Source organism: Drosophila persimilis, unplaced genomic scaffold, assembly GCF_003286085.1.
Source record: "Drosophila persimilis strain 14011-0111.01,24,50 unplaced genomic scaffold, DperRS2 tig00001237-arrow-arrow-pilon, whole genome shotgun sequence".
Lineage (NCBI taxonomy): Eukaryota > Metazoa > Arthropoda > Insecta > Diptera > Drosophilidae > Drosophila > Drosophila persimilis.
This window is the reverse complement of record NW_020825442.1, coordinates 142,320-159,719: the sequence shown is the minus strand read 5'-3', so window position 1 is coordinate 159,719 and position 17,400 is coordinate 142,320. Positions and strand designations below refer to the sequence as shown.

Genomic DNA, 17,400 nt, shown 5'->3' with positions numbered 1-17,400 from the left:
GGAGGAGCGTTAAAAAGAACCGGAAAACTGGAAACGGGGAAAATGCTCACCGAGAACCGGGTCGATGGTCAGCGGCTGATTGGAACCGGGCGACTGGGGCGACTCAGCATAGCTGGGACTCTGGACGGATGCGGTGTAGTTGCAGTTCCAGCGATTGACCGCAAACTGATGCCCGGCGGTCACGGTGACGACGGACGGCAGCGACAGCTGTGGGTACGTGTTGGCCGAGATGTGGATGACCGGCGAGTTCTGGTAGAACTTGAGCATTTGGCACAGATCCTCGGGCATGGCGCTGAACATCATGGGGGAGAGATGCATGGCGGAGCTGCGCGGCGGATGGGGCTCCATCAGCAGCTGGCTGGGCGTCTGGCCAAAGTTGCGGATCTGGTTCTCGACCGCTTCGCGCATCACCGGATCGAGGACGCCGTCCAGATCGACGCTGCCCTCGTAGGTGAGATAGTAGAAGACATTGGTGGCCCGGATGGCCTCGGGTCCGCGCTGCTTGTAGCCGAATATCAGATCGATCCACTGGTGCAGCTGGCAGGAGACGAACTCCGACTCCAAGGCCATGCGATTGATGCGTACGAACTCCTCGGGACTCTTGGCCCACGGCGGCAGCTCGATGTCGTCCACCAGGGCCCCGTCCTCGCGGTGTCCCAGTCTGTAGCCGGAGGCATTGTAGAACATCTCCGGCAGGAAATACCACTCTGGTATCAGCTCCTTCACATCCGACGTGTCCCGCTGGCAGTTCTTCCACGACAGCGACACGGACGAGAACAACCTGTCCGGATAGTCGAACTTGCCGCCCTGCAGCGCCAGGAACATGGTCGTGAAGGGCTCCACGCGCACCAGCCAGTTGAGAGTGAAGGCCGCCGTCGAGTAGTGGGTGCCGTAGTGGAAGGGCGGAATGGTGTCGCTGTCCCAGCTCTCGTACCGCTCCTCGAAGTAGGCGCGACGCGACGGATTCAGGGCGCCGATCGGCTTGGACAGATCCCGGTAGTTGGAGGGCAGGCTGAGGTCCAGGTCCTTCGACTCGTAGTTGGTCAGCACCCAGGGGAAGATGGGATACTGGTTGAGGTCGTTGTATGTCCGCCCCGCGATCGTGTTCAGGAACATCAAGTACTCGAAGTTGGAGATCTCGCGCCGCTGCCACTTCTGGGTCATGTTCGAGTTGCGCATTAGCTGGCGGGGGGACATCATAGAGGCGCGGCGCGTCTGCGGTATGCCGTACTTGATGCCAACGCCCACACGCGGTAGGGCCTTGATCACTTTCTTGACGGTGTGCTGGTCGGGAAAGGCGAACAGGATGGAGGTGCGGCTCGCCAGGAATATCTCCAGGGCGACGTTCTGCAGCAGATAGCGGCGCGAGAAGATCGCGCGCACCTCCGAGAAGTACCACTTGCCGTGCAGATGGTCGCAGTACTTGAGCACCTCGCCGTCGATCTTCTGGAACTCCGGATGCTCCTCGTCCACCTCGAAGAACATCTCCGTGCTAGTGATCGAGACGGTGCCAGGGGCCACCAGTCCGGGGGCAATCAGGCGCGCCTTCGTGCTGATGTTCACCGGCCCCGTGAGATCGAGGTCCAGCTCCCGGTCCTCGATCAGCAGCTCGGCATCGTCCAGCAGCTCTCCGTTGTGCTGGGCCGAGGGATGGGCCCGCGAGACGGCGATCTGGGTGTGGAACTCGTCGCGCGTCTGCAGTATGGCGTCCTCGGGCCCTCCGTTTTCGAGGGCCGCCTTCAGCGTGGCCTGCGGGTGGGAGGAGCCGCGGGGGTTCTGCACCATCCGCTTGCGCCGGCGGGCATCGTCTTCCCAGGCATCCAGCTTCCAGTAGGTGCTCTTCTGGATCGCAACTGGCCCCACTCCCGCGCCCACGCCCACTCCACTGACATCGCCCCAGGCGCCGTGGCGGTTGCACATGATGTTGCGCACCTTCTCCAGGAGGCGGCTGGCGATGACATTGTCCCGGCGACGGGCAGCGGTGATGAGGTGGTCGCACATTCGCTCCTCCTCGCGCCGCTCCAGCAGCGTCTGGGCGCACTGTGACTCGAAGTCGGCGTGTTTCAGGACATCGTCGGCCCGCATCCGATTGAGGATGAACTCCGCCTCGTTGGCCACGCGCACGATGTGGTCCTTCATGGCGTGCGAGAGCAGACGGCCCTCGTTGATCAGCTCGATGAAGGCGAGGCCGGCGTGCTTCTGGAGGCTGTTCTGCCACTCCTGTGAGCAGAGCAGCATCACCAGCTCCACCACCGAGTGTGAGTTCTTGAAGGTGGTCAGGCCCTTGCCCTCCATCAGCAGCTCCTGGCCGTGCGAGCCGACCAGCGTCTTGGACAGGAACGGGGCAAAGTCCACCATAATCTCGCGCAGCAGCGGACACACCGGTCCCAGGGCGATCTCCAGCTTCTGTGTGAGACTCGCCTCCCGGGAGGGCGTCGTCAGCGGCAACTGGGCCACGAGTGCCGGGGCCTTCATTGGCAGCTCCTCGGGCCGCGGACGTTGGCCACCGCCGACGCCCTGGCCGGGTCCCACGGGCGCCCCGGAGGCAGAGCCCGTCGAGCCGCTGCCATAGCCATCGGGAACCCGCACCACAGAGATCTCCGAGTCGGGCTTGTCGCCCCGCTCTCCGCCCATGATCCCATGACCCAGTGGTCCGTGCTGCTGTTGCTGCTGCTGCTGCTGTGGCCCGCCTGCTCCTGCGGCGCCTCCCTGCTGTCCATGCTGGGAATGGGGATGGGTGGCCGAGGAGGGATCGTGCTTGTCCCCACCGTCGACGAGTCCCACCACCATGCCAGCGCTGGCCGCCTGAACGGCGGCATCCTCGTTCAGATTCACATCCGTCCAGCTCTCGTCGTTCGAGTGGCTGGGCTTGTGGTGGTCATCGATCAGGATCTCGCTGGAGGACTCCACCTCGGGAACTTCGTTTTCGGTTGAGTTCATGTTCAGGGAGCCCACGTCCGAGTCGACGCTCTGTTTGGGTGTGGTTGCGGGTGTGGGTGTGGGTGTGGATGTGGAGGAGGGTTTTGGGTTTTGGAATTTGGGAATAGATGATAAATAAGTAGGTAATCAAAATATGCATAACTTTACGGGTGGAGGTCGGGGGCAGAAGAAGAGCAATCCAGATTGGGCCACCCTTGATGTGGGTGTTCTTCGCTTTCTCTCCGACTTTCTCTCCCACTCTCTTTCCCTTTTCCTTGTGTGTTTGTGTGGGTTTGAATACATTAAAAGCAGTGTGTGTCTGGGTGTGTGGGCGGTGTTTTGATGTATGCCTATCATTTGCACATTAATTATGCACACTGGACTATAAATCAAAATTCTCGAGCAAGCCGCCATCCCTGCCATTCCTTCGCCATTCCCCCCGAAATGGGAGACCATGTCCAGGCGTCCGTCCGTTTTGTCAACACATGCATTTGTCATCGACTCGTCCCAGTTCTCCGACATCTCCTACATCTCCTGCATCTCCTCCTACTGCTGCCTGCCGGCCTGCCGGCCTGCCTGCCGCTCATTGTCGGGCATGGCGGCGACAGTTTGTCAAACTGATTTGCATAAAAGTAGTCCAGATTTACCCCGGAACACCGAACCCGAAAATCTCGTACCATTACCTCAAATTCGGCTCATCCGAATGGCATTAGGCGTCGCAGTACGAATCGGAGCGGAGACACCGTGGCGAAACGTGGCGGAATCCCGAACACGAATGAGCTGGCAGGGCATGTGACAAATTTTGTTAAGCGTTTGACAAATGTCAACTGTCAAATACAACAGAATGTCAGCGGCACGCGCTGCACACGCATGTCGCAGCTCCAACACCAACCCCAAACCCCAAAACGTAGGTGGTAGGTACACGCCTGTCCAGTCGCCCGGCTGTCTGTCCGGATCGTACGGATTGAATGTGAAATGTGGGAATGTGGAAAGGTCCGGGAGTCCCATATCCGTGTTGCGTCAGCTGTTGCTGCTGTGTTGCGTGTGTCAGAGGCAGAGGCAGAGACAGCGGCATAGAGCAGTGCGTGCAGCATGTCATCAACACGAAATCAATCGCTGTCTTTGTTTGCCCTCAAAAGTGTGTCCGTGTCCGTGTCGGTGTCCGCGTCCGTAATAGTGTGTCCATATGTCCTACGTTTGTGTGTGTGCGTGAGGCTTATCCACACACACAACCCCAAATTCAATTCAAAACCCATCCAAAATCCCCTGGACCAATCCGCAGACCAAACCCAAGGCCCTGTACAAGCTCTTATCTCTTCCTGTCAACTGTGATATATGCACGCATCCATTGAGTGGAGTGGACTGAGAGCGGAAGATAGATACGGGGACAGAGAGGGAGAGAGAGGGAGGCGGAGAGAGAGCAGTGCACTTAGTACTACGCACAGACACACACACACACACACACACATGGATAGATGATTAGCTGTGCGTGTGCGTATGCATGTGCGGGAATAAATTATGCGTGAGTATTAGTTCATTAAGCAATGGCTACCGAAAAACGTGATAAAAGCCAAGAAGTGTGCGTTCCACACACAGAAGTGTGTGTAGTGTTTTGTTCTGGTGTGTGTATTACGGGCATGTATCACTAATTGCACGGGATACACTCGTACATACATAACATATACACATACGTTTACTGTTACAGACACACTACTGACACACACTCTACCCGGTATCGACAACGACATTTACATAGACAAACAAACACGAGGACGGGGATACATCGCCGGTTGGCTACCTACATGAGGACACGCACCCCTCAGGACACAGGACACGCAGCCGCCCCCCGCCCCCCCCCGCCCCCCCCCCCCCCCCTCACCCGAACGCGAAGAGGCACCTTCGCGTGGCAATGCATGCTCTGGAGGGGGGCTGGGTGCTGGCTGCTGGGTGCTGGGTGCTGGTGGTACTCGAATGCGTTCTGTGTGCGTGTGTGGGTGCGGTTCATTAAATGATTTGATTCATTGATGGAGATGGGATGGACAAATGAAAAGTGAATTGAGTTCAAAAGTAAATAATCCCCCCATTCAAAGTAATTTGAAATGAAATCAGAGAAAATCAATAAAAACGAAATGAAAGACGGGGTAACTATTCTTGGAAGAAACGAAAAGCAATAGGGTTAATAATTATTAAACGTAACTTGTGGATTTTTCAAGGCGGTTTACTGACTGAAAATAAAATTATAAAATCCTTTCGTAATTCTTTTTAGCACGGCTAAGTCGGTTATTCTAAAAAATGCCCTCTGGCATTGGTATTATGCATTTTTATAGATTTACAGATATTTTTCCATTGTCCATTACAACACTCAGAGAAATATGGCGTTGTTGACGAAGAGACACCCATATTTAAATTAATTTAAATTGAATTTAAATTTTTAAATACCAGAAAAGTGAAATTAAATAGAATTCACTTTGATTTAAGCAGACATTTATTGAAATTAATTTTGAATATTTATGGGCAATGTTTTTTAAATATGAAACATTTCAAAAGATTTATATATAGATAGAAATATGAAAATATTCAATTTAAATGTGCATTTTTTATATGAAATTGATTGTCCAAATTAAAGTGAAAACAAACTTTTTAATCTCCAAAATAAGGACTTTTTTCTCGGAGTGTATATTTAGGAGTGCTATGGAAACAGTCTACACTGGAATAGGGAATATGTTGTCACTATCTTTAATTAAAAATCGAAGATCGAGATTTACTAATGGACCTACAGCAAAGGGTAATTCAATTCAATTATTGAAGCAAATAAAAATACTCGTACACATTAATATTAATAAATATGTATGTATGTACATATATAATTGAAGCCATAGGCCAGTGTGTGCGGCACTAATTAAAGCACTCAATGAAACGAAACGAAACGAACACAAATAATGAAGGATTCAATGGCGAATTTCAGTAACAGTGCTTCAATGGTTTGTGTTTTGTGGGCTGTGGCTGTGGCAGTACGTGGCACGTGGTGCGTGGGCATAAGTGAGTGAGTGGCTTTTTGGGTGGTTTTACAGACGGTCAAAAGCTATGTTTTGTTGCAGTTGTTTGTGGCTGTACTTCTTGTGACTGTTTCTTTTTTTTTTTTAGTTTTTTTGGCTGTGGTTCATTGTTACCTTTGGTAGTCTCTGTGGCACCATTGGCTTTGGTGGTGACAATGGTTGTTGTTGAATTTTAATTGTTGTTGTTGTTGTTGCTGTTGTTGTTGCAGCTGCAGCTGCTGTCGTAATGGTAGTACTTTTTGTTGTTGTTGTTTTTGTTGTTGTCTTAGTGTTGTTGTTGTTGTAAATATTATGGGCTGTTGTTGATGTCTGGTTGTTGGCCTGTGACATTTTCGATTTGTATTTTTTTGGAAATTTTGTTACGTTTTTGCGATTCGTTGCACATGCAAATGAAGTTTAGTTTTTGGTTTTTTTTTTCTTAGATTTTCTTAGAAATATAATCTATACGATGCACTAACTCTAGTCACACTCATACACACACGTGGACATACACTGCCGCGTGTCGCATTCTGTCACAGTTCATGTCGCATGCATCAAGGACAGTCATGCGACAGACCTCCTTCTTTGCGGCACACGCACTCACCTATTCACTCACCCATTCATTCACCTGCATTCACCTGCATCCACTTGCTTTCACTTGCATTCATACGAGTACAGTCGCGTTCACAAAAAACTCACCTTGATCGATGGCGGTCCGCTCGAATGCGAATCATTATCCGCCAGCACCGACGGATTGTTCTCATCCACGACAATAATTTCATAGTCGCTGTCCTGGATCTGGCGTCCACCTACAGATTGGAGTACGAAAGAGCACACAGATACGGAAAGAGAGAAGAGAGAAAAAGAGAACGATTAGTTGCATGCCACAGAATGGGTCGAAATGGTGTGTGTGTCGACTGTTTCTCGTGTACTTCTTCGATTCGTTACAATAAGTTTCAATCACTAGAGTAGATATCTGTAGAATTTACGGTAGCACGAAGCTGTAGACAAACTGAAACGGAAATGGAAACTCTAAAAACTCAACTCGAAAACTCGAATGGAAAAGTGTACGGTGGGAAAATGAACAAACGGAATAAGCCCACAAAGAAAAAATATAAACACAAGTAGAACTCAAGAGGCAGACACTCTGCAGACATTCACGACACACAGACACACCGACACACAGACACACCGACTCACAGACTCACAGGGAAGGCAGAGTAGGGCAGAGGAAGTATTTGAAAGGAGCATTTGCATGAATTAGCCACGAAAAGTGCTCCCTCCTTTCATAATTTTCCCTAATCCCTGGCTTCGAGTGCGAGGTGTGAAATTCTCTTTGGACTGCCGACTGCCGACTACAGACTACAGACTGCCGACTGGTGGCTGCTGCCTGCTGCCTGGGTTTTATCTACAAATTAACCTTGTTTAACAGTTGGCTCTGGCCTGATCTGATCCTGGCTTAATTGAAATTTATGATGGTCCCTGACATGCGGATGGTGGCCGTGTAACACGTGCTCCAGTTGGTCCCTGTGCCTCCTCTCTGCAATCCCCATTAAGTATGCTACACTTTTGTGCACTCGCCGGCCGCTCGCTCTATCCATTATGTCCTGCTCCTCCATTATTCCACCTTCTGCTTCTGCCTCCACTTCTTTTTTCGTTCGTTTAATTTTGCAATTATTTTCATGCACCGCCACGCCCACACACACACACACACACAGATTGAGTGGGAGAGAGACAGGGAGCGCTGGCCACAAATTACTTTTGAACAGAATTCGGAGCGTGTTATCGGCTCCAACAGTTGTACAAACTGTTTTCCTTCGCAATTCGCATTTTTTTTTTTGTTTTTGCTTTTGTCGCTTTTCATTTTTCCCCTACGCTTTGTTCTCTCGTTTTCTGCTTTCATAAATTATCCTAAAAGTTTTCCCCATTCTGTCGTTGTTGTTTTTGTTGTTGTGGCTGTTTTTTTGCGCTCGTTTTTTTCCTGTTTTTTGGCGCGACTAATTTACATTTTTGTCGCTGCCATTAAAATCGTAATGGGAATGCTGTTGCTACCCTAGAATGACCCCTAGATGGCAGGCACTGAATGACTGCGAGTCCGTGGAGGGCTAACCCTTGTGTTTGTTATCGTTTAGGAGCCGATCAATCCTACTCAATCAGGATCACGGTACTTTTTCCATATATGTAATTGACTTGAGTAAAACAGAAAATACTCGACAATGGACCTCGTTGGACGATTGAACGGACGATCGATTGATACTCGATTGATTACTGACGGCCTGTCGTTGTTCGAGAGCTGCAGGGTATTCCCCCATTCGTCTACCTATATTCCCACACCTTCGCCATATTTTTTGCTGGTCTGTTTTCTGCGGGGGCGGTTGGAGGGATCCCTTTCCATTCGCGTGGCTCGGACCATGTCCAATGGTAATTTTTAAAATGCAGGCGTGCCGAATACCGTTTTATGGCCTGTCTGCGAAATGTTTTATGCGCCCTGAAACACACACACACACACACAGATCCTGACGCACTAACACACACAAGCTCGAACGCGTGTATGAATGGAAAATTGTATAATTTTCATGTAATTCATTTTCATAAAATGTAAAATTAACGAATTCTGTTTCATTGCCAGTGATGATGGGGCGGGGCGGGGGTGATTTGTGTGTGTGTGTGTGTGATACATTTTCAGGCGGCCCCTGGTGGCCTCTGAGTTTGCCACCCCGAGTCTATGTGTGTGTGTGTGTGTGTGTTGCAAATGAAGATAAATGAAATAAAATGTCTGCTGACAGCATGAAAATGACGAGCCAGCAGAGTAGAAAGAAGGCCAGATAGAAAGATACAAAGAGATAGATAGATAGAGACAGAGAGAGAGCCTGGTAAAAAGTTCTAGTTTGAAGTTGGTCCAAAATTTCTGGCTGTCACTGTGTGGCTGCCACATTCTGGGGCCGTGTGTGTGTGAGTTAGGGTGTTACAAAGATAGATTGCAGTTTTTAAAAGCAAATTTGGATAACGTATACCCCTCTCCCTTTCCCTTTCCCTCTTCCTATTCCTTTCCCACATGAAGCTGCCACAGCAGAGTATTACATCACACACACACACACATCATTTCCTGTCTTGCAATTAAAAGTCTCCCGTCTCTCCTGCCATTTTCCATCGCCCAGCACGAGTATGAGTTCATTTTCCATAACACACACAGAAATAAATGCTGTAAATAGTTTTGTAGATAAACAATAAATACCAAAACGAGAAGGACTCGATCTCCAAGCAGAAAATGTCCGAATTTCAATAAAAATTTACGAGTATGTATATTTGTTTGTATGAATGGTGCATTGTGGGGCAGAAACACGTAAAACGGAAAACGGAAAAACTGACAAACTGGGGGGGAAAAACTGGGAGCTGGAACAACTGAAAAGCCCCGCAAAAGCCGGGGCGAAAAATGCGAGAAACCAAGAAAAGCCACAAGCAAGAAGCCAGAAGAACAAGCAGAGGGAAAACACTCTGATTAAGCCGGAAGATTCATGGGGGAATTGTGGGGTTTAGGGTGAGTCCCATCCCATATCGTGTGGTCGTTTGGCCGGTCAAAGCGAGATGGATTATGCACTTAAATATGCTTACGAGCGATAATAATGTTAATAATAAAAGCGGTCATCGATGGGTAAATGAGTTGGGGGCGGGTGGGGTTGTTGCCACGGAGATAATTCAATATTTAAGGCGCTTTGGGGGCACAGACAGGAATCAGTATCAGTATCTGCATTTGTGGATTTCCCTGAATAAGCCCCGGGGTATGCAGGACAGCAGCACTCGGATACCCCGGATGTTAACATAGAGAGCGAGAGAGCGAGAGAGCGAGAGGGAGAACGAGCGAGAGCATAACTAAAAAAATAACAAAAACAAAAACACTCCATAAATGCAAAAATAAAGAATCTCTTTTCTCGCAGGGTGTGTGTAGCATAGAAATATTATGTATGTACAAGCTATGCGTACACACCCCCTCCTCACACACACACACCCACAGAGAACAGAACACACACACACAGTCGTAAAACAGAACTGGCAGAACAAAGATTGAGATACTACACATACAGACACAAACACACACATACAGAATAGCTACGAGTAATACTAGTAGATACGGACTACGGACTACGGACTACGGATTACGGATTACGGATTACGGTACCGAAGGTATGGCTATACACAACACAAAAACTATATCGGCAAGGAAACGATAAGGAGAGGTACAAAGGTAAGTGAGGAAAGGAGATCGAAATAAAAAAATATATTCGCTACAATCTAAATACTAAATAATGGGGGAAGATAGTTTAATGATAGAGATACAAGTACAGATACAGAAACGGTAAGAGATACATAGATACATAAATAGATAGATAGATAGAGAGAGAGAGAGAGAGAGTCGAGAGAGCGTGACATTACAACTACTCTACAAAACACTCGAGCGAGCGATACCTGTTCCAGAGCCGGAAACGGATGCGGTGCGTTGTCCATTGTAGCGGTAATTATTGTTTATGGCGTTTGTCTTGTACGCCACGCCTCCGCCTACGCCTACGCCAACATCACCGTCTCCTTCCATTCCCATACCTATCCCCATACCCATTCCCATGCCCATTCCCATGCCCATGTTCATGTTCATGTTGCTCATGCCGCCTCCAGATCCAGGTCCAGGTCCAGATCCAGCTCCTGTCCCAACCACAGCTCCACCAACAGATGATGTGGCAGCACTGTGGCCGTTTCTCAGATTCCGCATGTTGTTCATCATGTTGGCATTATTGTTGTTGCCACCACCCGTGGCATGGCCATTCACCAGGCCTCCAGCTATAGCTCCTCCAGCTACAGTTCCAGTTGCAGTGCCAGCGGCTGCTCCTCCAGGCATCTGGTACTCTGCCAATCTATTCTGCTGTGTGGCAGTCTCTCCGTTGCGCACATAAGCATGCGGATGCGAATGAGAGTGCGGGTGCGGATGATAGCCAGCTGTGGATCCATTCTCCCCATAATGCTTCCCATTCAACTGCTGCTGCTGCTGTTGCTGCTGATGGCCATTGATCATTCCATAGTGGGACTGCTGTTGGTGAGGATGGTAGTGTTGCTGCTGCTGCTGTTGCTGCTTGTGGAGCTGCCGGTGCGTCTGCTGGTGGCTTTGAGAGGCCAGCGAGGAAAGCGAGGAGCTCGAGGCCGGCTGCGAGGTGGCTGTCGAGCTTGCGGACGAGCTGCTCGAGTGCGTGGCCAAGGGTGTGGGTGAGATGTTGCCACCAAGCTGTTGCTGCTGCTGGTGCTGTTGATGCTGCTGCTGCTGTTGTGTAGCTGCTGCCTGCTGCTGCTGTTGCTGGTAGTAGGCAGCCGTCATACTCGTATGATGGTGGCTATGGTTATGGGATGTCTGTTGTTGCATCTGCTGTTGCTGTTGCTGGTGGTAGTAATGTTGCTGCTGCTGCTGGTGTTGCATGGAGGAGGCGGCAGCCACATGATTCTGGTGCGACTCGGGCAGGAATTGCGGGTAGACATGGTGCGACCATTGGGGGAACAGAGGGCGCGCACTGGCGGCTTCTATGGTTATCGTTATCATTATCGTTATCGTTATGGTAATCGAGATTATCGTGGTTTATTTACACACACACATTGAGGGAATGGCGGGCAGGGATTCGGATTCACGTGTTTTGTAGGGGGCGAGGCCGGGCGATGGGTACGTTTTTTGACGATGTTTTTGTTTATATATATTTTGTATTCCATTTTTGTGTTTTTTATTTTTGTTTTTTGTTTTTTTTTTTTTTGTACAATAAATCCGAAAAAGCAGCGTGAAATGAAATCATCGAAAAACGGAACAAAGAAAAGAAACATAAAACCGAATAGTATCTCCAACAATGGACAGACATGAGTTCTCTTTTTTTTTTAGGGGCGGGGCGGCTGGGGCGGCGGGCGCTTTTGGGGCTGGCTAATCAACGATGTGTTGCTTAACGACTAGGTGATTATATAGTATATGCATGTAGATAGATATATACATATATGTGTATGTATAAATAGCCTAAAAAAAGAATGGGGTAGTGGGTGGGGTAGGTGGGGTAGGTGGTGGGTGGTGGGTATGGTGGATGGTGCAGAGTGCGCCTAAGTGGGATGTGGATGTGGGACGGTATTCGGGTATTCTTTTGGGAGGACTTACACACACACACGCACATGGACGGGGACCTCTCTGTATATGGAATGCTGCTGGGTGCGGGGGGAGCGTGGACAATGTGCGGTGTGGTGCGGTGCGGTCAGGTGCTTTAAAAGGAGTGGTAGGTGGGCGGAGGGGTGGCTAACATATTTTCATAGGTCATGTGGCATCTACCAGAAAAAACTTTCGTTTAGCTGTTCACAAAAACGAAACGACGAAAAAACCAAAAAACGCACAGAAACCAAAGCGAAACAAGCCGCAACGAAACGATACGGAATGGAACGAAACGAAAGTAAACGAAATATGGTAACACTGGAGGCCGAATCGAAACAGAACCAAATATATCAATCGATTAGATTATAGATGGTATTTTTTTTATTGTACAGATATCGAAAGTAGAAAACATAAACGAGTGAAGTTTTTGGTGCAGCAAAATCATCGGAAAATCAGAAACTAACCGAAAAGGAACAGAAGACGAGAAACAGGAAACGGAATCGAGCGACAGACGCAACCGAAAAACACAAGTGGTACGAAACGAAACGAAACGAAACGAAAGGAACATGAAATGAGACGGAAACGAAAAAGTTTCAGTTGAGGGTCCCACTTCTCCACTCCACTGGCAGGCGGAGCCGGAGCCCCTACCCATGGCATATATAGCAGGGTAGTAATCCTTATAGCTACAGAGTATTTATATAGCCCTATTTGAGTGGGTCAGAGTTTTGGGTAACTTACCGCCGCCTGAGGTGCGCTGCAGGACCGGCGACTGGCGCTGGATCTGTGGCTCTGCTGGTGGCTCCAGAATGTCGCGGTATTTGGACACCATCAGCACGGAGATGAAGTAGACAATGGCCAGAGAGAGGAACTGCGCTTGCTTCGTCTCCTCCTGCGAATGCAAATGCACAAGAGAAACGAACGAAAGGGAGGGCGTGTCATGGCGGGTGTCATGGGTCTCTTGGTTTCCACTTACCACATCACGATAGATGACGGCCCTCAACCGATTCACGTCCATGTCCTGCAGAAGCTTCTCGGGATCCTTGACGGGCGATAATTGACCGGTGATTGACTCCACAATGTTCTGTGCGGATTGACACCGATGAGGATTAGCGCTCTCTATGGATTGGGTGCGTCGGCTGGGGGTAGAGTACTCACCTTTGGCGATGCTTGGGCGCCGCGTATGAGTGCCTGCAGATGCGCCGCCCCGGGCACATCCCGTGCAAGGGCACCCACATTGTAGCGGGTGCGCTCCTTGCACTCGAGGCAGTTGCGCACCGCACAGGTGCAGACGAGACGCAGACACTGGCGCAGTATTCCACCGCTGGACATGTTCTTCTCGGCTTCCAGTTCGCCAAAGTTCAGCGAGGTGGCAAAGATCAGGACATCGGCCATGTTAACGAGACGCTGCAAGAAGGATACGGCCACCTCCAGGGGCATGCCCTGCGTCGGCTCCAGCACATCCAGCTCCGACTGCAATTCGGAATAATTTCATGGAAGGCTCAACGATGATTGGGCTTGGGTTCGGATTCTACTTACATTCGGAGATGTGGCACTGGCCAACAGAGGCAAAAGTCCACCGCAGGCGATGATCAGATTGTCGGCCAACTGGGAGATCAGATGCACCGTGTTTACCACGAAGATCGCGTTCTCGCTGGAGTTGACAAAGTCCAAGACGCTCTTGGTGGAGTGGCTGCGCCACACCTGGATGTCCGTCTCCAGCGAGAAGAGCACGTCGCTGAGCAGCCGCTGATGGATGTACGACCACTTGAATTCCGGTATGCGGAAGGGCGGACGCGTCGGTCCCGGACTGAACATGGGACGCGTCGAGCCGGATTTGGAGCGCTGCTGCTGCTGCGGTTGCTGCTGCTGTTGCTGTTTTGCCTCTCCACCGGCTGGATTCGCTGTGAGATGAGGGGAGGGGAAAATTAAAGGTCAGCTTCTAAGGTCAGGACTGCTCTGCCACTTACCGTAGTGACTGGACTCGAGCTGAGCGTTTCCCTCGATGCCCGACGACGGCTCCTCACAGTCCTCCACTGTCTCCCCTGTCTGGGATTCCTCCTCCTGGAGCTGCACTTCCTCCTGGGTCAACAGCGAAGGGATGACACCGATACCAGCTTCATTCTTTGGCGTTGTCTGGGTGGTCGAGTCTACCTCCATGGGCTTGACCCGGCCGGGCGTGGGAGCCACTGTAGCAGGCGGCTGCTGCTCTTCTGGCTGCTCCTCCGGCGGTGCCGGTGAAGTTTGGGTCGTCTGCTCTGAGGCCTCCACCTTGTTAACGTTGACGGTCTCGCCCACTGCTTTCACGGTCTCCTCCACCAGTGTGTCCAGCACTTCGTTTACAATGGCCGTCACATGCTCCTTTGTTTCCGTTTCGGTGTCGGCCTCTTTTACCGTTTTAGTGTCCGTTTCCTCTGTCTTCTCTGGCTCTTCTTGGATTGGTTGGGATTCCTGTGCGAGGACAAGAGCAGCCTCGACCACCTCGTGGACAATTTCTTCGGCTGCGGCTGCCACGCTTTGGGGTGTTTCCTCCGGTTGGGGTTTCACTTCCTCAGGCACGACTATGGCTGCCGCTGCCGCTTCCGCTTCCGTTTCCGTTCCTTTGGAGCCGGGCAGCTCGTTGTTGTTGGTCTCCGTCTCGGCTTTGGCTGGGGCGTCTGTCGCTGCTGTGGCATCGATCACCTTTTCGATCAGCTGCTCCACAATATCACGCACTGCCAGCTCCACCAGATCCTCGCTTGGCTCGGCTGAGTGCTGTACCTCGGACTTCAACTGGGGCTCTGCCTCGGACTCGGCCAACTGCAGCAGGAGAAGATTCTCCTCGTTCTCCGGCTCTGTGCTGGTGTCCGGACTGACGCTGATGTCGGGCGTGGAGATGCTCTCCTGGCTGCTCTCTGGCTGCTCGACTTTCTCGTTATTGTTCAGCTTGTTGGCTGCTTCTTCAGTCTTTTGATTGGTTGCTTCTAGTGTGGGGCTCGGGCTTGGTTCCGCTTCCGCTGGCGCAGCCGCTGCCGCTTCAGCTTTCGTCGCAGTTTCCGTTTCCGCTTTCGCTTTTTCTGCCGCTGCTTCCGCGGGACTCTCGCTCTTCGGTAGCGGAGTGGCTGTGGCACTGTGGTTGGTGATCTCGTTGGCATTGACCTCCGTTTCCGTCTCCGCCTCCGCATCCGCCTCTCCATCCCCTGCGGCTCTGGTGGTGGTCACCTCTCTGCGCTCTTCTTCACTGGGACTGGGATTATTGTTGTTGTTGTAGTTGTTGTTGAGCAGATTCTTGCTATTCAGAAGACTGACATTATCCTGCGGCTCCTGCTGCTTCTGCTGCTCCTGGGACTTCTTCTCGTTGTTGAGAACACCCTGGACCACTTCGTTGACGGCCAGCTCAATCTCTTCGTCCTTCAGCACGGAGGAGGCCTCCTGCAGGACATCGTCCATGACCAGCTTGCAGTCGTTGAGCGCCGCCTCCGAGGACTGCAGAACATGCGCCACATGCTGCTCCACATCGAGGGCATCCTTGGCCGTGGCCAGCTCTAGCTCCTCCACATCCATGTCGTCGCCTAGCTGCAGGGCTTTCCTTAGCGCAGCCTGGCCTCCCTCCGAAGGTGTGGCCGTGGGATCCACCTCTGACTGCGGCTTCTTCTCCTTTTCCAGCTTCAGCTCCGACTCGAGGCTGCCATTGCAGGTGGGCGCCGGTACCAGAGTGGACGCGGATGTGGACGTGGCCTGGAGCGCTTCGTCCGTTTTGATTTGCTCGTTGTACACGTCGGAAATGTTGGCAATGACCGACTTGGTGCTCGGCGGCACGGCTGGCACCTCCTGATCCGTCGGGGCCTCAGATCCATCAGCGCTGCCGGGACGGAGGGAGGGATCGCGATCGGGATCGGGATCTGCAGTATCTGCGGGGTCCTGGGGATCTACTTCGCCATCGACAGGTAGCTCAAAGCTTTCCAGCTCCTCGACGGTCTCCTCCTCCATATCGTCCTCCTCCTCGACGACGGCGGCCACATCCTCCAGCGAGGCAATGGACACGGCTCCCTTCACAGCCGGCACCGTGGCCTGGCTCTGAATGGCAGCCGGTGGAGCTCCAGCTCCTCCTCCGTTCTGCTGCTGCTGCAGCTCCTCGCGCTCCCAGCCACTGATCGTGCTGATGGGCCGGGCCTGGCGCAGAGCGGGATCAGTGATGTTGTCCGTGCGCTGCCGCTCATAGTGCTCGTACATCTGGGCAAACTGCAGCTTGAACTCCTCGTAGGAGACCTTCGAGTGGACGATGGCCAGGGTGTCCACCCAGACGCGCCAGCCGCCATACTCGTGCTTGATGGCATGATGCAGGAGCATGCGGAAGAGCGAGTATACCATGTCGCTGATCTTCTGCTCCTCACTGTTCTTGGGATGAATGTACGCCATCGCGATGAGCCACTCCTGCCACACGGACATCTGCAGCACCGTGCGCCGGTTCTCCCGATTGCTGTTGCACAGCAGCGTCATGTCCTGCAGGAACAGCTTCTTCACATCGATCAGCGACTCTGTCTGCTTCGACTGGCGGATCAGTGTGGCCACCACCTTCAGTATCACTGCATTTCGAAATTGGTTGTGGTTGGTTATGGGTTCAAGAATTAGGGGGTGAATTTCAAGGGCGAATTTCAGGGGGGAATACGAGTGTGGTTGGATTCTTACTTGGATTCTCCAGACGATAGTGGCTCTCTGGCTCCGGGTGGCGTGTGTAGAGGATCTGCTGCGAGATATGCTCCGTCATGATCTCGTAGAGGACATTGTAGGTTGGCAGCGACAGCGACTCCTCGTACAGCAGCAGGCGCTCGGCCAGCAGTGTGTAGAGATTGTGGGGCGACATCACGTCGTACTTGCGCCTAGCCAGGGAGGAAGAGTTTACGCTTAGGATGAGGGATAAGGCAGAAACGATTGCTCGATACAGAAATCGACATATATTTAGTTGTGTGACACTCCAACGATAACTGTATCGACACTGGATTATACGGTAACAGTCCCCCCAACCCACACCCTGTATCTGGCACATGGTATATCCCACCACTTACTTGTGTGTGCTTCGCGAGAGGAAGAACCCTAGAAGCTTGAGGGCTTGGAGGCGAATCAATTGACTTTCGGCCGCCAGCAGCTTGAAGATGCTGCGCACGCCGTGCTTCACATCGAAGGCAGGTACCATGGAGCTGGGATGCTCCGACATCAATGAGATGAGCATTTGCAGCACATCGTGCAGGTTCTCGTCCTGAAAATACGAAATGCGAAGTGCAAATCCGATATAGAACTCCGTTCTCTAGGAGG

At 51.5% G+C, this 17,400-nt stretch overlaps 1 protein-coding gene across 1 annotated transcript in view; it reads right to left on the bottom strand.

The window, feature by feature from the left end:
• Positions 1-17,400, bottom strand: part of LOC6596805 (neurobeachin) — a 68,740-nt gene that overhangs the window by 2,417 nt on the left and 48,923 nt on the right. The window contains exons 16-26 of the mRNA XM_026994099.1: positions 17,154-17,344; positions 16,777-16,967; positions 14,079-16,673; positions 13,648-14,012; positions 13,267-13,581; positions 13,085-13,192; positions 12,850-13,000; positions 10,419-11,513; positions 6,654-6,763; positions 6,090-6,296; positions 51-2,970 (exon numbers count right to left, since the gene is read on the bottom strand). Coding sequence (XP_026849900.1) covers positions 51-2,970; positions 6,090-6,296; positions 6,654-6,763; positions 10,419-11,513; positions 12,850-13,000; positions 13,085-13,192; positions 13,267-13,581; positions 13,648-14,012; positions 14,079-16,673; positions 16,777-16,967; positions 17,154-17,344 — 8,248 coding nt within the window. The remainder of the gene's footprint in view (positions 1-50; positions 2,971-6,089; positions 6,297-6,653; positions 6,764-10,418; positions 11,514-12,849; positions 13,001-13,084; positions 13,193-13,266; positions 13,582-13,647; positions 14,013-14,078; positions 16,674-16,776; positions 16,968-17,153; positions 17,345-17,400) is intronic.